We start from the raw sequence: 22,712 nt of genomic DNA, 5'->3' as shown, positions 1-22,712 counted from the left end.
TATCGCCGCTTAACCGTAAGTTGCAGAAATCATGTTTTTACACAACCCAAAACTTTAAACGCGTTCTTTTTTTCTAAATTTTTAAATTGTTTTTTTTTGGGTTTTAGAGGTTTACATAGAACAAAAATCTTAATCTTATCTTTAAAGTAAGTTTTGTCCATTTTTCAGGTCTCTAGAGCGCCCGCCAATTACCAATCCCCACCGGAGGCAACCTCCTTCCGATGTGACCCCAAGGAGCCACAGAGGTCACACACCAATGAAAAAATCTCAAATGTAGAGAAAGATTTAAGCAATTTATTGCAAAAAACCCCAAACGTTTGCATTGTTTCATTTGCTCACAAAAAAATTCCGAAAATCGTCGAGTATTTAAAGTGTTACTTGTATTTCATCCCTTAAACAGTGATGCTGTATACGCTTTGATTCTCAGGTTAAGTAACGTTTAGTTAGACACTTTTATAAATTAATTAAACGATTATTCAACTACTGCAAAATTTACCCAAAAATAGGACGGGAGACAGGGTTGGTTGTTTCTTTAGTGATTGTTTTTATGTTTCTGACGAGGGGTGCGTTTCAGAATTCAAATCACAATTGCATTATATTGCGTAGCGCTATTGGCCACTATAGGGATAACCATTAAACACATTCAACGTAAGCGCCGTTTAAATGCAATTTAAGCTATTCAATAAACTTCTACAGTATTCAAGATTCTAGAAAATCGCGGAAAAATTTACTCATTAGCTAAGTAACCCCTTTTTTGGCAAATTTTGAGTCAAATTCGACTCAATTTTGAGGTAATCTTATTGGCCGTGTAATAGTGTACTCATAGACTTTTTAGAATTTTTTTATTACTTTCTACTATTTTAAGAGAAATCCTCCTCAATTTTTAGTTAGCCTCATCGGCCGTGTACGGCGCCTAACAATGTGACAACCGTCACATCCCCAGACGATCTGAAGCAAAACGATAACCTCGCAACCACGTGATTGGTTGATTGCGGCTTAAAAGTTTGACCAATTTTCAATTGTTTACGAATGATAAATAACTATAATCTGTATACCAAACCAATTTTACATCAATTCTAAATCAAAGGGTGTGAAAAGAATTGGAGTACATCAATAAATGGCCAAGTTATAAGCGATTAAAAACTAACACTATTCCGTTACACAAATGTTTCATTTACAACCCAGTATAGTATACAAAGACGTAGTCCTACGTAAGAAAAAATCGATTATTTTGCGATTGTTTTGCCGGTTCTCAACTTAGTGTTCTAGATGCACTTGCACGGTTGTTAATTGAGAGCTTTCTATGCCAACCATTGCATGAATTTGTATATTGTGTGGCAAATATATTTGCCCAGGGATGTCAAGAAAGTTTCTAACCAGAAAGATTTCCTCGATAGAACCAAGAATCGAACGTCCAGCTTGGTAATACCGTGCCTTTACCGACTAGGCTGTCTGAGACCCTCCTCCCCCTAAAATGCTTCGTCATTTATGTATGGTCCTTTATCACTTAAATAAAATAACATCAGAAGCAACCTACAACAATGGTCAATTTGCCCATTAATTTGGTATATGGTTAATGCTGACATCCGAGGCTCCTTTATTTCTTTTGGATCCAGAAATGAAGAATAGCGCTGTTTTTGCTCGGAAAGTCATACAAAGCATTCAACCCTCTTCACAATGATCTCATAGAGGAAATCGCTCACATAATATCCGTTTCTTACCACCTGTCCGCCTGTACAAAGATCATAACTACTAACAAAGGTTAAAGCTTGCACTGCCGGTGTAATTGTCCATATAGCATAGATTCCCCCGTCCCGTACCCTACCGTATCGAAAAGGATAATAAAGTCGCAGATAATGAGGAGAATCAACACACCGCCCGATGACGGACGTCACCACACCGGTGCACTCAACGAAGGTGGTACACGGTCAACGATGGCTCCGATACCAATGCAATAAATATAATTTATGCGGCAGGCGCTCGGTTTGGAATATACCATCCTACCTACCTACCTATCACGGTTGAATCTATTTTGGTGTGATTGCGTGAAAGCAGTTATTTTGCTTATTTTTTTTATTCATTTTCACCAAAACAACTCCCTTGGGTGTTGCGCGCGCGAGCGTGTGCGTAGGAACAGCCTTGTATGACTAACCCGCGAAGGACTACCACATGGCGACGTGAGTAGGTGGAGTGGCTTTTCCAGTCGGGTTAAATAATCGCCAATATGTGAGATGATGCGTTCGCTCGCCAGTCGCAGAGTAAACAACTGCTCGCTTATTTAAGTTAATGGAGACACACATTTTGCTGCGCCTTGGACTGGCTGTAATTGGGACACAGAAAGTTTTATTCGGTGTAGCGTTAAATTTTGGTTTCTTTATTGATACTACCAGCTAGTAAATAAATAGTCACACTTTCTCCCCTAGGTCTAAAATGTATCGATGCTACAATTGTTTTAGTTAAGCGTTCATTTGGCACGACCTTCAACCGCTGTTCGAGTTTGTGTGGTCATCGTTGAAGAAGCGGAAGAAACCTCCGCGATGGTTGTTCAGGTAGTGAATGATCTCCGATTCGTCCTTGGGACACTTGGGATAGTACACGTCACAGCTGTTGGCTCCAATTCCGTACCCGAGTAGAGCTGCTCGGGAGAATTTGAGCCACGGTGAGCTGTCGGGAACGGCACTCAGTAATCTGGAATGAATTGCAAAATACAGTTAGGATGACAATTAACTGGTAGCATTGGTAAGCTTACGTGCTCAGCAATCCCCGATTAACGTAGGTACTGAACCCTTGTCCGCTGGTTCGTCGGGACATCATGCAGATTAGTTTTGGCACACACTGGAGTTCGTCATTGCCGGCGATGTTATCCAGGGCCTTCCGTAGTTGGGTACTGACGGCCATGATGGGAGAGGCAGAACCGGAACCAGGAGCTGCAGCGGTGCCACCGTGACTGGATGGTGCAGCAGGGTAGTTGCCAACTGTGCCAGGGGCAAAGTTGAATATGCTCTGTAGGAAACCGAAAATACTTTGGGGACTTATGGGGCTATCGGATTGGCCGCCGTTGATAAGATTAGTTGGAACGTTATTCGCTTGTTGGGGGTATACGGAAGGGTACGAAGCACTCGCATCGGCAACCGGTTGCTGATTAAAGGCGTTGACCTGTTGAGGATATGGATAGTTTGCTAGGTAGTTTTGGATGTAATAAGTATTTGGGTCGAAGGGTGGGTATGGTGTTCCTGGACTTCCAGAACTCGGATTTTGGTAGTACGCAGTTTCGGGCGCGGTTTGCGGAGTTGGTGGGATTTGATAGTTTGCTTGATATTGATTGAGAGGTGCTTGATATTGCGGTGACTGCTGTTGCTGCTGCTGTAGGTAGTTGTCGTATTCCGAGGGCTGTTGATAATTGAATCCGTCCTGTTTCCGGATATCGATTCCATGTTGGTTGTAAATTTTGCCCTTCTTCTTTTTTGGTCTTCTTGTGGTCACGGGTATGGGAACGGTTGGCGGAGTAATGGAAGGGTTATTCGCTCCTTCAATTTGAATTGTGGCTTTTACAGTGTAGAACTGATCTTCCGGGAGTTGTGACCGAGTAGGTGCGTCCTTGAAGAATCTTAGTGGCTTCGATGGGGTTTCTTCAAATCGCATATGGGAAGATGATGAACCTTGCGGTCTACTGTCGGTATCGTGGAATCTAAATGGCTCTCCAGAATTGTAAAAAGTTTCATGGGTTCTAGTTTCATCGTTTCTAGTAAATTTGAATTCTTGTCGTGGAGTATCGTTTTCAAAAAAATTAAATGTACTGGGCTGGTTTTGTTCGAACCTCGTTTTCTCTGGGACTGTATCTGATTCCTCAAATCTGAAAAAGCGACTAGCATTTCTAACGACCGAGGGTGAGGTCTCTTCAGTAGCAGGTACATCACTTTCTATTTTTACAATACGTGGTTGAGTATCGTTTGGAACATCCTCATGTATTGGTTTGCTAACAGAATCTTCAGAATCGAAAAATCCAGTTGCATTGTTCAGCATTTTTTCTATCAAATATACTGCGTAGTTTGTTGGAGCCGCTGATTCTGACACTTCTGGTTGAGATCTAGCCGATCCATTGGGAAATTTCAATACTTTCGGCGAATCATCTTCAAACATCATGCGATCGTTCTCTTCGAATTTCAGCATTCTGGGTGTAATCTCCGAACGTAAAGCTAGATTGATTTCATCACCGTTGAACTGCTCAGAGGTTTCCTCGTAGGACAGTTCTTCTTCCGAGGAAATGTCCTTGAATCTAATCACGTTTGATGATGGTTCACTAATTTTTTCAACTTGGGCAACGACAGGACTGTTCATGATATCCGATTCCGAGAAACGAAAGAATCTTGTTGTTCTATTCCATGGCTCTGCAACCACGGTCGGCTGATGTGCAGCTTCCTGAGGAAGTTGATCTGATATTTTTCCCGGAGTTTGTTCCAAATTAAAGCTGTACATGGGTCGCCAGCCAGATTCAAAAAATTCACTTGCATCTTTCACGTCACTGGCTCTTCTGATAGGGCTCGCTACTCCCTGAGATCCTTCATTACGAACTTGGAACGTCTTATCGGTGAATATGAGTTGATCTTCACCGTTTGCGGAGAACGTTAAACTGGAAATACACGAAAGTGATCGATGGTTTAGACATTTCTCTGACACTAATCTCTCACTGATCTGCACTGACCTTTCTGTATTCCTCTCCTTTTCACTAGCGGCCACTTTCTTGTCACTGCTGATAGTGATAGCATGACCACTATCCGATAGTTGCGAGAACAGCAAACATGCTGCCAGGACCACCATAACACTTGTCATACTTCCTGCTTTAGCTCGTCGAGTGCACTGAACATATCACAAAGTTGTTCCGCAAACCGAAAATATCAGTCTCACGCACGCGTTCGTCTATTTTTCTCTTAATTTTATGTATTATCAATTTTGCAGCGGCTGGATGTTGCCAGACTGCAGTTTCGCGACCGAAGACGGCGCCAAAACACGATCACCGTGGTATATACGATAGTGCCCACTCTCCCTGCAGCCGCGTGAATATGGTTTTTTCGGTGTTGGAGTGTGGTTGGACCATTGTAGGCCCCATGTACCACTCCGCCGAAGATTTTCAGTAAGTCATCTCGGCGCGCTTTTGGGGTGTGCGAGCACGGCGTTGTAACGTTTTGTTCGCGGATCAAGCGTGAGCGTGTTGCAGTGTGTAGGAACATTGTGTACACTCAACCGTAGCGGGATCGCGTCCATGAGAGTTTATGCAATCTCTTGTGGTTTACCGTACACAAACTGAGCGGCAGACTGGCCGCTTGCTACAGGTATGTGTGACCGATTGTGCACCACGTCGTAAGAAGTGTGTAGGCCAATTTAGGAGAAAGTGAAAATACAAGTAAATAAAATTTATGTTCCGATACAGCCCAGTACAAAATCATGGTACATGACGTCACAAAAAGGCTTTTAAGTGTGCTTTAGCTGCTGGTGTAGTTGTGGGTGGTCAGCGCAACGGTAATACAACAGCTGTTGTGGAGTAGAGGCTTGGCAGGGTATGTTGGTTTCAATTTCGTTGTTAGCTGCACATATCTTCAATTTTGTTTTGATTAATTGATTCGCATCCCTGCATACAGGTAGGTGAGAGAATTTAGTTATTTCCTATCCGCATTGGAAAATATTATGCTCTAGGTTTTTCGAATGTAAGCATCATAAACCGTTTAAGGACAATATTGACAGAATCAAACATCAAACACTTTGATTCATTTTAATCTTCATACATTAAGTTGATCAACAGATGGGGGCCTGAGAAAATGCGAAGTGACGATCGTGGTAAATTAACTGAATTGAGTTAAAGTTATCATCACACAGCCAATGAGAGTAACCCAAAATTGAGCCGAATTCAACACAAAAGTGCAAAAGGTAAAGTTACTCAGTGAGTAAAATTTTCCTTGATTTTCCAGGAAATACTGCTAAAATATGGTGAAAATCGTAAGGTATTTCACCCAGTCTATTGGTATCATTTTAGCCTGAGTAATTTTTTTGTCGATTTGCCTCATGTTCAAACAGTTTTTTTTTTGGAAAAGTATGTATATTTTTGTGATATGTGATATTTTGAGAATCAAATAAACATGAACAATATGATAAAGGGAGAAGATTATATCATTACACATCAGTATCAGCACTCCAGTCTACTTTGAAAGAGAGTTAACAATGAAATCTCGCCTTCTTGCTGCGCCACTGGATGTCACGTTGTCTTCTTTGTCGAAGACATGATTGCAGCTGTAGGGTTGAACAGATCACTTGATCCACTTTTGATGGGAAATTTATTCGGAAGTCGGTCATTTTGCAATAAACATGCAAACATGTGATAATAGAGGATCAGAAATCGGTTAATTATTGATAAATATTATGGTTATACAGACAGGAAGGTACCACAATGTGTGAAACTTGCGATCATAATGAAGCGCAATTGCATCTGTGAAGATGAATGTTAAGGGATGAACCCGGTCGACGTTTTCAAAGAGCTAAGATGTGGCATTGTAGAGTACTAAATTCAGTCAACTTTCCATGAAATAAAATTATCTTTCCGCGGTGAATTTAATAGGGGAAAAGTTGGCTTCAGCAATACCTTAACCTATTATCGTCAGGGGGGTAAACAAAGTCCTTGAAATAAAATCGTTTGGGTAAATGAGTACCCTATCGGGGTGGTATGAGCGCCCTTGTAAACAACCGGTAAGAATATTATGTACTCTTGAGGCTTTATGAAGGGTCAATGTTGAACAAGTTTAGCATAAAAAGGAACAATCATTTTCTATAGAATAAATTAAATTTAAGAAGTAGTCAGTCTTTTGAATGACTTATTTTTTACCAAAGCAGCTACACTACCGATCATAAGTTTAAGGACACCCCCAAAAAACTATGCAAATATGTTTTGTTCAATGATCTCTCATTTTACGTTCAATTTTCGATCTCCAAAGGTTATTTGAATGGTATGAATGGTATAGCATAAGTGTTCAACTACTACTTTTATTTCAAAATTTGGCCAACCCAATTCTGAATTGCTCGATTCTTCAGAGTAAATTTTGAAAAATATTGTAACTTTGGGTGAACTTTTTTTTCTTTTTTTTATATTAATTTATTTGTACAGGCTCAATCGAATAAACTTTACAGAGCCGAGTAATCATTTTCATTGTACATGATTAATGTCTTAAATCTAGAGTTAAAGGAATTGAACCGATTACTCGCGGTCGTCTCGAGGTTAGTGGAGATTTTCAATTTTTTGGATGGGGAAAGGGAGAAGGAGGTTTGAAATATGATTTATTATACAAATATTTAATTAATCCTAAAACATGAACTTATTTCTATTCATCTTGAAGACAAACATTAAAAAAAAAACCTACACGCACAATACACAAACTAAACACAAGGTTAATCAAACTTACAATCTAAGGTTAGTATTCTTAAAGTAAACATATATGAGTTTCATAAACTCCAGATCACGTCTAGCCAAAATATCCCGAACTGGAACATTAGGTTGTCTACCTCGAGCCCGAAGGGAATCGCACAGCTCAGATCTGACTCCACGATGCTCAGCACAAGACCAAAGGATGTGATCGGCGTCTTGGTAACCTTGTCCACATTCACAGAGATTGCTGTCTCCCAGCCCAACACGAAACAAGTGAGCGTTTAACGAATAGTGATTGGACATGAGGCGAGACATCAGACGAATGAAGTCTCGACCCACATCCAACCCCTTGAACCAAGGACTCTTCGACACCTTAGGGATGATCGAGAATAGCCATCGTCCCAAACTTCCTTCACTCCATTTATTTTGCCAGCTGGTGAGCGACTGTTGACGATAAATGAAGAAAAATTCATTGTAGGTGATTTGTCGACCGTAAATATCGCCTTGCATAGCGCCCACCTTTGCAAGTGAGTCAGCCATCTCATTGCCCGGAATCGAGCAATGAGATGGGACCCATGCAAAGGTTAAGACAAAAGATCTTAAAGATAAAGCACTTAAAAGCTCTCGTATTTTCATGAGAAAATACGAGGAGTGCTTTACCGGCCTCATAGAGCGAATAGCCTCGACAGAACTGAGACTATCCGTAAAAATAAAATAATGATCTGGTGCAAGTGAGGCGATCGTTTCTAGCGTATAATATATTGCCGCCAGTTCAGCAACATATACGGAACAAGGAGCTTGAAGCATTCGAGAGGCGCTATGAAATTCGTTATAAATACCAAAACCAGCGGCCGCCTCTATTAGTGATCCATCTGTGAAGAACGATCTTGCGGAATCAACTTGGCCAAACTTTGCAGCGTAAATTGACGGAACAATCATGGAGCGATGATGTTCTGGGATTCCACGAATCTCCCGCGTCATAGATAAATCAAAACTAACTGAATTGCCGAAGTCGGAGAAGCATACACGATGGGGATTATGCTGTGAAGGGCTGACATCCTGAGTTATGTACACGTAGTACAATGACATAAAACGAGTTTGAGGGTTTAGCTCAAGAAGCTTCTCAAAGTTTTCGATTACCAGTGGGTTCATAACTTCACAACGGGTGAGGAGCCTAAGGGACAATTCCGAAAACCGATCCGATAGTGGCAACATGCCCGCCAACACTTCGAGACTCATCGTATGAGTCGAGTGCATGCATCCTAACGCGATACGAAGACAACGATACTGGATATGTTCCAGTTTGATGATGTGAGTTTTAGCCGCCGACTGGAAGCAAAAACTACCGTACTCTAAAACCGATAAAATCGTTGTCCGGTACAACGTTAGAAGATCTTGCGGATGAGCTCCCCACCACGTTCCGGTAATTGTTCGGAGAAAATTGATCCTTTGTTGGCATTTTCGTCTCAGATACTCAATGTGGGATCTCCAGGTGCATTTGGAATCGAACCAGACCCCAAGATATTTGAAAGACATGGAATGAGTGATCGGCTTACCCAAAAGTTGAAGCTTCGGTTGTGCTGGGCTATGCTTCCTAGAAAAAACGACCAACTCAGTTTTCTCCGTGGAGAATTCGATACCTAGCTGGATAGCCCAAGTAGACAAATTGTCTAAGGTATCCTGTAAGGGTCCTTGCAGGTTGACCCCTTTGGGCCCTGTCATAGACACTACGCCATCATCTGCAAGTTGTCTCAACGTGCAGTTGTCACTTAGACAATTGTCAATTTCTCTGACATAGAAATTGTACAAAAGGGGCTTAAACATGAGCCCTGGGGGAGACCCATGTAACTAAATCGAGAAGCTGTAGAGTTTCCATGAGAAAAGCTCATATGTTTCTCTGACAGCAAATTGTACAAAAAGTTATTAATTAATGGGGAAAGGCCACAAGCGTGGAGTTTGTCTGAAAGAACTTCAACCGATACTGAATCAAAAGCCCCCTTAATATCCAAGAACACAGAAGCCATTTGCTCTTTTTTAGCAAAAGCCAACTGGATTTCTGTGGAAAGCAACGCGAGACAGTCGTTCGTTCCCTTACCCCTACGGAAACCAAATTGAGTATCTGAGAGTAGGTGGTTCGTCTCAACCCATTTGTCGAGGCGAAAAAGGATCATTTTCTCCAACAATTTTCGAATGCACGATAACATCGCGATGGGACGATACGAGTTATGATCTGACGTGGGTTTTCCAGGCTTTTTAATGGCTATAACTCTCACTCGCCTCCAATCATCTGGAACAATATTGAACTCCAGGAACTGACAAAACAAGTTCAACATGCGCCTCTTAGCGACGTCTGGGAGGTTCTTCAACAAGTCGAACTTTATCCTATCAGCCCCCGGAGCCGAATTGCGACACGAAAGGAGCGCGAGTGAGAGCTCCAGCATTGAAAAAGGCTGGCTGATCTCGTCTACCGAATTCGTCGTTTCGCGAGGAATCATCTGTGCCGGCACGGAATCAGGACATACTTTTCGCGCGAACTTGAGAATCCACCGATCCGAGTACTCCTCGCTCTCGTTGTTTGAAGACCGGTTACGCATCCTTCGCGCCGTGTTCCAAAGCGTATTCATCGACGTTTCGCGCGATAGACCGTCCACGAATTGCCGCCAGTATCCGCGTTTCTTGGCTTTGATGAGGCTCTTGAGTTCGTGTTCAAGAGTCGAGTACGCTTCGAAATACTCGGGTGTTCCGCGTTTCCGGAAAAGCTTAAACGCGTCGGACTTTTTACGATAAACCTCAGTGCATTGCTGGTCCCACCACGGTTTCCTACGAAAAGACGTTCCTGGAACCGGCCGAGTTTGAGCTCGAAGCGCGCTGTCCAAGATCAGATTGGAGAGGAAGTTATATTCCTCCAACGGTGGAAGCTCTTCTACCGACGACACGGCTTCATCTATCGCGGTCTTGAACGTTGTCCAATCGATATTACGGGTGAGGTCGTACGCGACGTTAACGGATTCCGACGAATTGAACCCACTGGCAATCGAAATGCCGATCGGCAAGTGATCACTACCGTGGGGATCCTGAATCACATTCCACGTGCAATCCAACGATAATGAATTAGAGCAAAGTGTGAGGTCTAATCTACTTCCATTTGAGGATGGACCAGCCAGACGTGTTACTTCTCCATTGTTAAGAATTGTCATATTGAAGTTATCACAGAGGTCATATATCAAAGTAGAACGGTTGTCATCATACAGTTCCCCCCAGCCTGTACCGTGGGAATTAAAATCTCCCATAATCAACCGTGGAGTAGGAAGAACTGAACAGATATCTGAAAGTTGTTTTTGACTAATCGAAACTCGGTGAGGAATATACACAGAAGCAATACAAAGGCTCTTGCCTTTAACAAAAGCCTGACATGCGACAACTTCAATACCTGGAAATTGTGGAAGATTCACTCTATAGAAGGAATGGCACTTTTTGATCCCCAAAAGTACTCCTCCTCCACGCGAATCCTCACGATCCAGTCGAATAATGTTAAAATCATGAAAAGGAAGATCGATATCTGAAGAGAGCCAAGTTTCACACAGAGCAAATGCATCACAATCATTATTGTGAACCAAAAACTTAAACGATTCTATCTTAGGAATAAGACTTCGACAATTCCACTGTAGAACAGTGATCAAATCCCCGACCTCGTTTGGAAAATTATCCATCGAAGGAGATGATTGCTGCAAGGAGGGGCCACTTCAATGTCAACTGCTTCAAGAGGGTTTTCACAGTAGGAAGCATTGCCAGAACAATGCTTTTCAGAGGATCAGAAATATCGAGGTAATTGAGGATACTGTCCACAATGTTATCAAATGAGAACAACCCAGATGAAGAAGGGGCTTGTGTTCTGAAAATTGGGGCATCGGGGGTTTTGGATGTCCCCGGGAGAGGTGGAAAATCCTGGGTATAATCAGTTCTGCGGAATCCAGGAGGAGTAGAAGTCTCCTTTTTTCCACCACTCCTTGATTTGGGCAAGCTGATTTGGGGTTCTTGATCTGCAACTTTCCGCGAACGGATGCGTTTTCGTTTCCGGGCAGAACCTTCCGGAAAACTGAAAGAAACTCCCTCCTCAGCCAAGTCAGAGCCAGACTCGTCATCTGACAAAAGAGCGAAGGGATTTGTTTCGTTGGTCGATGGCTTGGCTGTCTTAAGCATTTCTGCAAAAGACCGCCTGGAACGTTCTTTAAGAGAGCGCTCTAGTTTTTCCCCGCGTTGTTTATACACCGGACACGACGAGAGACCATGAGGAGGAGATCCTTTGCAGTACACGCATTTTGGTGCCGTGACTGTGCAGGCGCCATCCTCGTGCTTCTCCCCGCATTTGGAACAGCGTGCCTTGCTGCCACAGTGAGAGGCCGTATGTCCCAACTGTTTGCAGTTTTGGCAGATCATGACCCGAGGAACAAACAAGCGCACAGGTAGCCGAAGTTTTCCCAACTCGATGTACTGAGGAAGGGCTGAACCAGAAAAGGTCACGCGAAACGAGTCTGTGGGGGTAAAACTCTTTTTACCCTCGCTGACAGATACTGAGCCCAGTTTTTGGACATCCAGTATCTTCACCGGGGGGAGCAAGGGGTTCTTGAAACGGCCAACCGCCTGCTTCTCCAAGATCTCGGGGGTCAGACTCGCTTCGGTGACCACACCTTCGATCTCCACATCACGAGCTGGTATGTAAACCCTGTACTCAATCGTAAAGAGCAGCAATCTCGTTAGCCTGCTTCAGGTTAGAAACGACAACACGAAGTTTATTATGCCTAACCTTCGTGATTTCGGTCACGGCCGAGTATCGCTTCGTCAGATCAGTGGAAATTTGCATCAAGTTCAAAGGTTTGTTTTTGGGCTGAAAGTAGACAACCCATGGCCCAGTCGAGTCATCTGGATAGGCTCGCGATCGGGGGCTTTTCTGAGACGAACCATGAATGACAGGACGTTTTCGTCTTTTCTTGCCATCGAGTGGCAAACTGGTGTCATCTTCCGACAAAATGTCCATATCGTCTTCTGACGAGACGTCCATTTTGCCGTCTAGTGGGAGCGGTAAACGCTCTACCACTGAAATGATGCTTAAAACCACACAGACACAATAAACAGAAAAAAACTACAAACACAGAAACACAAAATTAAATTTAACTGATGGGCGAGAGAAAGAAACAGGAAAAAAAAAACTTATCTGCGATACTACTACCACCGAGTGATTACACAGCAGCAGCGGAGCGACGCGCAGCGTGGGTGACCTTCGATGCGCGTGTGCGGGCGATCTTTGTAGTGGTGTGCTTGTATGAGGCTCGGCACTCAGCTGGACACACGATGATGGATGACCGGTATAAATGCGGAGGCAGATGCTGACACTCGATGACGATGATCTGTGTGCAGGTATGCGTGATCACGCACGATGAAGCGCAAATTGGTTTGCGAATATCCAATTGCAAGTGAACAATTTTCTTTCCGATGACGCCGAAAACCACTTTCTTCTCAGAAAAACTCACTTTCAGATAATTGTTTAGCCGGTAACTATGCCAGTAATCACTAAGCGAGAAAAAACTGATAATTTAAACCAACCGAATACCGAGAAAACTTCCGAAATACCGGAGCGCGAAACAAGTCGACTGTACTTCTTGCTAGGTCGCAGTGGGATGGGGGTGAACTTTTAGCACACAAAATTTGAAAATTATATTGAACAACTTGCCTACGAGGAAAGTTCCATTCAATACCTTTCAAATGATGACGTAACATGACAGATATATGAACATAACAAATTTGCCATGTTTTTTTGGGGGTGTCATTAAACTTATGATCGGGAGTGTACTTCAAAACGTGATTTCATATGAAACAATCATATTTATAAAAGGAATAATGTAAAATTTAAGAATTCCAGAAGAAAATGTTTGAACTATCAGTGGTGTTTATATTGCCCCGAATGGGCTTAAGTAATATTTTGTTAATAAAATCTTTAATGTTTAATGAAAACTAGAAACACATCGTGTCATACAAGAAACCATTGATCGTTTATATAGTTACTGAAGGAATATAAACGATAAGTTTTAAGAAACTACTGATAGACCTTATTTTCTGATTCAGAAATCATATCACATTTTCAATATATTGAGCTAGCCTAACATTTTTCGAAATTACGCACTAGAAAAAGTAATTTCTAACATGAAATGGCTGCTTCAAGCAGTAAGACAGTAACAGTTTTTTTGTAAAATATGTTCAATAAGTTTATTTTAAGGCGGGTGGTCACATTGCCCCATTGGCAAATTTACCCCATTTTCCCCTAGATTTTTACAAATGTCTGTTCGGTCGTTCATGTTATATTTTTATTTAGTTTTGCTACTTTTACATTTTTTTTATTTTTTTTAAAATAATGTTAGCTAAGTCAATACCAATTACAGAAACATACATAAAATTTTGCAGTATTATAACAATACATCCTGAAAGCAGCAACGTCGATTTTACCTTTCACAAGCAAGCATATTCACTATTACCATAAAGGTAACTCTAAGACCAGAAGGTTCTGAAGAAACGTGATCAAATTGGTACTCTCTTCGGTCCCAAGCTGATGCACCCCTCGAAACATAGGAAAATTCACGAAGTGAATGTGGTTTACGAAGCACTGGAAGCCGTCAAATTAAAAGCTTAAAATGTATGGGTATACACAGCATATTGTTAATAGCAGCCTTCTCCAGAAATAACGTTGCGATGATGATCCGAATAGCATCAGAGCCAAACTGGGACTGCGGAAAACTGCTTAAAGGAAACTCATCTGGAGGAAAACTTTTCGAGAACGATTGAGCTTCCACCTGTTCCAAGTTACGTAGACTCACTTCCTGAGTAACTGATTCCAATAGATGAATTGCCCTTATCAAGGATGTCACGTAACAACGTTGTTATGATTACACAACAAAACTATCGAAAGATAAACAAATTTTGACTTTTAACTTTTTCCAGGCAACTTTGCCACCACTATTGCCGTCATAAAACTAAACGGAATAGGATCAAGCAAAATGGCTTCAGATAAAACAATTCAGTCTGCATAATATCTTCATAAAAGCCACATTAAAATGTTTTGCAATTGTTAGCGATTTCATGTAAGCAAAACAGCTTTTTCTCAAATGGCTTATGGAAAATTAATGTTAATGCTACCGACATATTGTTATTATTCCATTTACTATTTTAAAATTTCCGTTTTTCAATATGTGTTTCCTTTTAAATAACAATTCATCAATGAGAAGTTAATTACGAAAATCATCAAATTGTCTTGGCTGGGAGCAATGATTAACATAACATATATCTAAATTTTGTTTCCTAAATTAGTCAAATCAACGTGTCCAGAACCACATTGACTTCAGACTTGAAACATAAATTCATCATGCGAGACTTTAAATCACATGAGAGTTCAATTCCAAGTTCAATGGTAGCTGTATTAAATGTATTGTTGTTTTTTTGTGAATGATGATAATTCAAGAAAATAAAATTTAAATTTATATCCAAAAATAATCTTTTTCGATCCAAAAAACTTATCAAAACAATCATTAGAGTTCCTTGATGAAATACTATAAGGATTTCTCTTAATATTTGTAAGCCAAATATTTATAAGGAACAGCTAAAAATGCAAGGTATTTTGATCAATTTCATCCCGATGATCAATTTCTCCCCATATTTAATATACGGCTGAATCGGTAAGTTTAGTGATTTCCATATAAGGCTCAACAGTATTAAAAAATACCAAACGAACTTCGATTCAGTCGCTTCCACGCTCTCGCTGTTGGACCGAAACGTCCAACCGAAAAAAAAAATGAAATTCAAGCCTGCTGAGCCATAATCCGATAATCACAAGAACATAATTCTGTGACTTTGCAAAAATTTCAAGAAAAAAGTTCTGAAGCTTGAAAAAAAAATGTTATGAAGCATGGCCCACTTAGTAATGGAACAACATCATTTGGGTCTATTTCGGATTTGAATTAACGGATTGGAAAACGGGTTTCACTCAAATGCATGCTATTCCTTATATTTTAAGAAAAAAATACGAAACGAATTATTCATTGTGGTTTTGATGGAATTATCGAACTTTTCCATTAAGCGGCGGACAACGGGCTCGTCCAATGTTTTGGCGATTTTATTCCACCAATTTTTCATCTGAGCTGCCGTTTTGATGACTGTACCCAGTAGTTTTCAATGGGACTGAGCTGGGAACAATTGGGCGTATTGAGAATTTTCGGATCAAACGGGACTTCGTTGTCATTGTACCATTGTAGTTCTTCCTGGCTGTAGTGACAACCCTCAAGATTCGGCCAAGATGTCACCGGACCATCATGTGACTGGATGAAGGGCAGAATTTTCTTCTGAAGATATCCGTAACGTAAACCTCCGAGTTCATCATTTTCTCAGTGACGAAAACCTTTAACCTTTATCAGCAAAATCAAATTTGAATCTGCCAGGGTCACCTCCTAGAGCCATCGCCTTGTAAAATTTTGGTCCTGGAAGCTGCCCGAAGTCGGCCTTTACATGGGTTTCATCATCCATAAGTCTTAGTCAGTAGGTTGTCGGTTGTCGTACAGCTTTCAAGCATGGGTTCTAGCTACGGTATTCTGCTTCAGTGATCTGTTTGGAATTCACTGCACTGTACAACGGGCGGCATCATACTTTTTACTCAAATCGCGATCGAACATACCTGGGTTGCTTCTGATGGACCTCACAACCTTTCTATGGAGCTGACGGTTGGCAGTTCCACTCCAGCGTTTACTATTTTTCCTAGAAACACAATATGGCACGTGTTCAAAACGTACAGGGAAACCTCAACGACGTATCGGAAGCCTCATAGTAAACGCCGGAGTGGAACTGCCAACCGTCAGCTCCATAGAAAGGTTGTGAGGTCCATCAGAAGCAACCCAGGAATGTTCGATCGCGATTTGAGTAAAAAATATGATGCCGCCCGTTTGCACGATTGCAATTTGATCAAAGTTGATTTGCACAGCAAAAAAAAATATTCTAGGACTTAAAATACACTTGCTTTTTCATGATTCTGAGACTTAGAAAAACATTTTTAAAATGCTGGGAACTCTCGTAAGATATATGATTTATAGAAAAATTCAATCTAAACTAAATTTCGGTACCTGGCTAGGTAAATTGTGACATGGCAGTGGATACCTGCTGATAGTAACTATTGATTAGTATATAATTCGTTGATAAAAGATGGATTTTTCGGTGGTGTTGAGTACTTGGCACTGATGAAGTCAGCAAGTAGTAGACGAAATACGCGTATCTGTCAAAAGATAAGCAATTATAACGGAATTAAAAGGAAATAAACCAACACACTCAAAGCTCTTCAGAAAAATTCAAGTTTGATAATTTTCAAAACTTTGCACCATAAAAATAGAGTCAGCTAACAAACTAAAAAAAATATCAAGTGATTCAACAACTCCAATGAAGCAACTTCACGAAAATTCCCTGATTTATGGCACAATTCCTTGATAATTCCACGTTTTCCAGTTTTTTTTCTAGGTAGTGCCTGAAAGTGCAACAAGTATACATTGGCCACACATGTTCCAGGTTGCACCGGGAAAGTCTGAATCTGAAGTAAATTAAAATGATACCTAAATTCAAATACATGATCATTTACATTGGATATGTTCCGAGTGCTCCTTGTCAAAAATCTGCCATTAGTCAAGACGTATCGCATGAAAATTCGAACATAAACTCACATATAATTCAAAAATAATCTTACTTCTCTTCACTAAATACGGACTACAGCAATTTTTTTTCGGAATTTAATTAATTAAAATCTCACCATAGGTGGATAAATTCTGTTTTCTCTTGATGGTTGACGTGACACTGAAAGTGATAGGTCTAAATACGTCATATGCCTTTTTTACCAGTCATTTTGGATGAGAACCAACAGCAGTATGTAACAGTCCCCCTAATTCTGCGAGTCACGTGACTCTCTGTCACCGGTGAGGTGACAATTGTCACCTCGTGTGAGGTGACTCTCCGTGCAAATCAAATGGAGAGTCACCTCACACGAGGTGACTATTGTCACCACACCGGTGACAGAGAGTCACGTGACTCGCAGAATAGGGGGGAGTGACTCATCTTGTGTTACTAGCGGCTCATAATCACCGTTAATTTAGATGCCAACACTGAACAGACACTCTAATGTAAACCAAATGATCGCTAGATTTCCGCAATCAATAAGCGTTTCCATTTAAAAAATGCTAAAAACCGCATATGCCTAAAATGAATGATCTTACGATAGTCACAGTAAATGGTGCATGAAAATTCGCAAATTGTTGGAAGCGACTTCGGTTTGCTTAATTTTCAGGTGATATCATCCATACTTACCGCCGTGCCGCCGCCAATGCAATTTAGGATGGTATATGTATGCTTTCCTCGTGAACCAGGTTAGCAAAAAAAAAAAAGCGCAACAAATATGCATTTCTACATTTATTGAACAACTTCAAGCTAATATTCATATGTGTATATACCGGAGTCTTTGTGTATAATATACATGACGGTTTTGTTATCAGCGCATTTATTTGCTTGTAACTGTTAATTTCCTGTGTATATATAGTTGTAACAAGTTTGTTCGGTTTATAGCTTTGTTTCGAATTTTAAAGGTTAAATATATGCGCTTTTTTTTCACAGCTAATTGTACAATTATAAGCGTGTGTTTTATCGTTTTAGACGTGCTGATTATGTTTGTTCAAATTGTTTTATTTGAATTGATTATTCCGAATTTGCATGCGAATTTTCCGGCGAATTGATTCAACATTAACCTAATTCATTAACTGTTTGTAAATATGTTCATCAAGACAGTTTTGGAAACTTCGAACCTTAATTGCTGTCACATATAGAGAAATCGTCTTTTTCGATAACACAGGGGAGTATAGCAGACTAACAACTAAATACACTACAGTTTGTTTTACAGAGTTTTAGAGTCTGTCCTGTATTTTAGAGCATTTGGACTGTTTGTTCGATTTGCGCTCTTCTGTATTCGGGGGTTGGGTAGCTTTCTTTTTGTTCCATGTTGTTCTATGTGTGATTGATTAAGATCAACATTCCTACTGTAAGCTTTTTGTTATTACATTTCTGCTGGAAAGTATTGTTTTCAAAACTCACACATTTTAAATCTCTAATTATTGTCAGTACACATAAATAACTCGTGTCATTGGTTCAACTGGTAAATTTTGAATATCGTCTTGAGAAAAAACAAATTTGCAGGCGCCACTTAATTGACTGTTTTATTTCGCATTCAGAGCGCTGTAGATCGCTGATGACCTGAGTTTAAGACAATAGATACGGCTACGATGTCCAAATATGGTTCCGTTAGAATAACGAGAGATAGCCGGTGGTCATGAAGGAGGTATTTTGGAAGTATATTGATTTTTGTGTTTTGTTGAACTTTTGCGCGGAGAAGTGTAATGATATTTCAATGTAACGTGAAGTGTGTCTATGAATAAATTTAGAATATAGAATAGGGATGAAAGAAAAATCAAAATACAAGACAACGCAAGGAACAGTATAAGTGTATTTTCGGTAGCTAAACTCAAATAGCAAACTAATCAACATGATTAAGATTCTTATTTTTTATGTTTTGTAAAAATGACAATAATAACACAGATACGTTGCATCTTCTGGTTTTTGGTTGTCACTTCACAGTTGGCAACATTGCTATCTCTAAACGAAATTATATAATCACAGTGTAAAACAAAATGGGTCCTTATTAAAGTAATGATTATGAAAATTTGGTTGTTGTGGTTACAAAAAATAAAAAAAATAACTTTTATTGATCGTTACTAAGCAGTTTTTCGGTGTCTAACAATAATACAAGCAATTTTATAAAGTTGCTTAAAAATTAAATTAACAACTAAGAATGATTTTCAGTAAATAATAGGTTAATGTGTGAAATGATGAAAATATCGCACGGAGGAGAAAATAACAGAAATACATGAGAATCACTAGATTTGTGTAGTTCATATTTCAATCTGTTTAGGGTTCATTGTGAACCGTTGGGACGTATCAAACGTTCATTTTTGTGTCTGTAAACCTGTCACTATTTTCTTCGATTGATTGATCAATGCCTCACCTGGAACTAACGTTACCGAATCTATCGTTAGAAATAGACGTCAACTAGTCATTAGTCAAAATCTTACTAAACATCTATGGTGTGTAGTTATACGGAGATTTAGGATGATCTCACTAGATCAATGACTCCACCTGGACCTGGCAACGAACTTGGTTTACCGATAAGATAGGCATCAATTTGACGGGCTGCCTGTCGTCCTTCAGAAATGGCCCAAACCACCAACGATTGTCCGCGACGACAATCACCGGCGGCGAATACTTTGGGATTGGCGGTTCCATAGTTACCAACAGGAGTTTTGATGTTACCTCTTCCATCAAGCTCAAGTTCTGTTAATGAATACACATTTTAGACCATTCTGAAGTGATTTTCGATGATTCGATGCTATACTTACTCATCTCTGTAGGTGCAAGCTTCTCCGGGCCCAAGAAGCCCATGGCTAGCAGGATAAGATCAGCTGGGTAGTACTTTTCAGATCCAGGTACCTCTTTCATGCTCCATTGTCCGGTTGGGCTTTGGGTCCACTCTACTTGTATCGTGTTGACTCCCTTGATGTGATCGTTACCATCGCTTACAAATTCCTTTGTGGTAGTGCTGTATTGGCGTGGGTCGTTACCCCATTTAACTCGCACCTCTTCATGGCCGTAGTCGACTCTAGGGAAAAGAATAATAAACATCAAAATCAATAATCTACTCACTTTCGGCAATAAGCAGTTCATTTACCGGAAGATCTTAGGCCACTGTGGCCATGGGTTATCAAGGGCACGCTTCTCCGGTGGTGTTGGTAGAATTTCAAACGTAGTAATCGACTTGGCTCCCTGTCGCAAAGATGTTGCAATGCAATCACAACCCGTATCGCCCCCACCGATGACAAGTACATCCTTTCCTTCAGCCGAAATCCAATCCGGGCGCGATCCGATTAGCTTCTTCTGGCTAGCTTCTAGGAATTCCATGGCGAAGTGAATACCCTTCAGGTCACGGTTCGGTAGGTTCAAGTCACGTGGCCAAGTAGCACCGGTTGTGAACAAGACAGCGTCGAATTCGTTTTCCAACTGTGATGCCATTACGTCCTTTCCAATATGTACATTGCATTTGAACTCGACACCCTCAGCTACCATCAAATCAATACGACGCTTAACGACTTCCTTCGATAATTTCATTGTTGGAATTCCATACTGCAAAAGGCCGCCAGGGCGATCATTTCTCTCATAAACCGTTACCAAATGGCCGGCTTTGTTCAGTTGCTGTGCTGCGGCCAGACCAGCTGGACCGGATCCAATAACTGCAACACGTTTGCCGGTTCGTTCTTCTGGAACCTGTGGGACGATCCATCCCTGCTCGAATGCATGATCAATGATCGTACATTCAATATTTTTGATTGTAACCGCTGGCTCAGAAATTCCCAAGACGCATGCTCCTTCGCACGGAGCTGGGCATACTCGTCCTGTAAATTCTGGGAAGTTGTTCGTCTGAAGAAGCTGGGCAATTGCTTCTTTCCAGCTGCCATTGAATACCAAATCGTTCCACTTAGGAATTATGTTTCCTAGGGGACATCCATGGGAACTGGACTGACAGAAGGGCACGCCACATTCCATGCAACGAGCCGCCTGCATTTTTAGATTTTTACGGACATGAGGGAAGTTGTAAACTTCCTTCCAATCCTTTTGACGTTCAACCGCATTCCGATAGACCGATGTCTCGCGTTTGTATTTAATAAAGCCACGTGTCTTATCCAACACTAGATCAAGTTTCTTCTTGGCCAGAACAGCATCCTGAATTGATTCTTCAATATCCTTCACCTTTGGTTCGTGCTTCGGTGTTCCATTACTTATTGCTTTAATATCCTTCTGAACAGCCACCTGTTCTTCTTTCAAGGCTTTTAAAACTTTCTGATATTCATATGGGAATACCTTCACAAATCGGTTACACGACTCAGGCCATCTAGTCAACAAATCGTGGGCAATAATTGAACCCGTTTCATTGGCAAATTCCTGCATCAAAGATCTTACAGTGTCTCGATCTTCATCTGTATCCAATCCCAAAAGCTCAACCATACCAGGATTGACTTTGGAACGGAATGATCCGTCAACATCCAAAACGTACGCGATACCTCCGGACATGCCGGCAGCAAAGTTTCTTCCCGTCAATCCCAAAATCAACACCATTCCCCCAGTCATGTATTCGCAACCATGATCGCCGACACCTTCTACGACAGCCGTAGCTCCAGAATTGCGCACGCAAAACCGCTCGGCAGCAATACCTCGGAAGAACGCCTTACCAGATGTAGCACCATACAGACACACATTTCCGACGATAACGTTCAAGTGTGATTCAAAATTCGATTCATGTGGTGGCCGAATAATGATGCTGCCACCGGACAAACTCTTGCCAACATAATCGTTAGCATCGCCGATCAAATAGAGATTGACGCCCTTGACCAAGAAGGCACCGAAGCTTTGCCCAGCAGAACCTTTCAGATTAATGTAAATGGACCGGTCATTCGGTAGACCATCATCTCCATACCTAATGGCTATTTCATAGCTCAGAGTACTGGTGAAAGCTCGTTCTTCGTTCTTAATGTCCATGTTTAGAGTGATCGACTGTTCGGTTCCCTCGATCACTCCGCGGCACTTTTCAATCAGTATATTATCGACACGCTTCTCCAAAGCGAAGTCTTGCTTCAGCGAGCCCCCGACGATGTTAGTTCCCGGTCGAAGATCCAAGGCGCTCTTCAGCAGCATTTGCAAGTCCAACAGAGCGGCTTTGTTCGTCAAGTCCTCGCGCACTTGCAACAAATCGGTGCGACCAATCAGTTCCTGGAACTTTCGGAGCCCCAAGCTAGCCATAATCTCGCGGATCTAGATAAAATAGATTATATTTTTAGTTAGAATTATGTATGCGGGAAATATTTTCAACTTACGTCTTCTGCTAGCATGAAGAAATAGTTGACTACATGCTCCGGTTTGCCAGCAAACTTGGCTCGGAGTATCGGATCCTGGGTGGCAATACCGACTGGGCAGGTATTCAAATGACACTTGCGCATCATGGTACATCCCATAACGATGAGTGGAGCAGTACTGAAACCAAACTCGTCGGCACCGAGAAGCGCGGCCACTACGACATCGAATCCAGTGCGGAGTTGACCGTCGGCTTGGACAACCACTCTGTATTTGCGAAGAAAAT

At 41.2% G+C, this 22,712-nt stretch overlaps 2 protein-coding genes across 5 annotated transcripts in view; both read right to left on the bottom strand.

Annotated features, from left to right (window-relative positions):
* Positions 1 to 2,467: 2,467 nt before the first annotated feature.
* LOC135700291 (uncharacterized) lies at positions 2,468 to 4,928 on the bottom strand. The gene is made up of 3 exons (XM_065220757.1): positions 4,703 to 4,928; positions 2,750 to 4,630; positions 2,468 to 2,688 (listed from the first exon to the last, which is right to left on the bottom strand). The coding sequence occupies exons 1-3, from the start codon at positions 4,828 to 4,830 to the stop codon at positions 2,481 to 2,483; spliced, it is 2,217 nt and encodes a 738-aa protein (XP_065076829.1). The 5' UTR covers positions 4,831 to 4,928; the 3' UTR covers positions 2,468 to 2,480.
* Positions 4,929 to 18,956: 14,028 nt separating this feature from the next.
* Positions 18,957 to 22,712, bottom strand: part of LOC135700310 (uncharacterized) — a 57,651-nt gene continuing 53,895 nt past the window's right edge. For all 4 annotated transcript variants that reach the window (XM_065220778.1, XM_065220779.1, XM_065220777.1 and 1 more), the window contains exons 9-12: positions 22,450 to 22,693; positions 20,253 to 22,387; positions 19,924 to 20,183; positions 18,957 to 19,858 (exon numbers count right to left, since the gene is read on the bottom strand). In XM_065220778.1, coding sequence (XP_065076850.1) covers positions 19,632 to 19,858; positions 19,924 to 20,183; positions 20,253 to 22,387; positions 22,450 to 22,693 — 2,866 coding nt within the window. In that variant the 3' untranslated portion in view covers positions 18,957 to 19,631. The remainder of the gene's footprint in view (positions 19,859 to 19,923; positions 20,184 to 20,252; positions 22,388 to 22,449; positions 22,694 to 22,712) is intronic.

This window comes from Ochlerotatus camptorhynchus, unplaced genomic scaffold, assembly GCF_037179485.1.
Source record: "Ochlerotatus camptorhynchus isolate MF236.1 unplaced genomic scaffold, CSIRO-AGI_Acam_v1.1 ptg000132l, whole genome shotgun sequence".
Lineage (NCBI taxonomy): Eukaryota > Metazoa > Arthropoda > Insecta > Diptera > Culicidae > Ochlerotatus > Ochlerotatus camptorhynchus.
The sequence above is the reverse complement of the archived record's forward strand: the minus strand, read 5'-3'. Positions and strand labels throughout refer to the sequence as shown.

Coding starts and splice junctions, on each gene's coding strand:
- LOC135700291 (XM_065220757.1), bottom strand. CDS start 4,830: ATGACAAGTGTTATGGTGGTCCTGGCAGCATGTTTGCTGTTCTCGCAA. Junction 4,631..4,702: donor AAGGAGAGGAATACAGAAAG/GTCAGTGCAGAT, acceptor GTGTATTTCCAG/TTTAACGTTCTCCGCAAACG. Junction 2,689..2,749: donor AATCGGGGATTGCTGAGCAC/GTAAGCTTACCA, acceptor AATTCATTCCAG/ATTACTGAGTGCCGTTCCCG.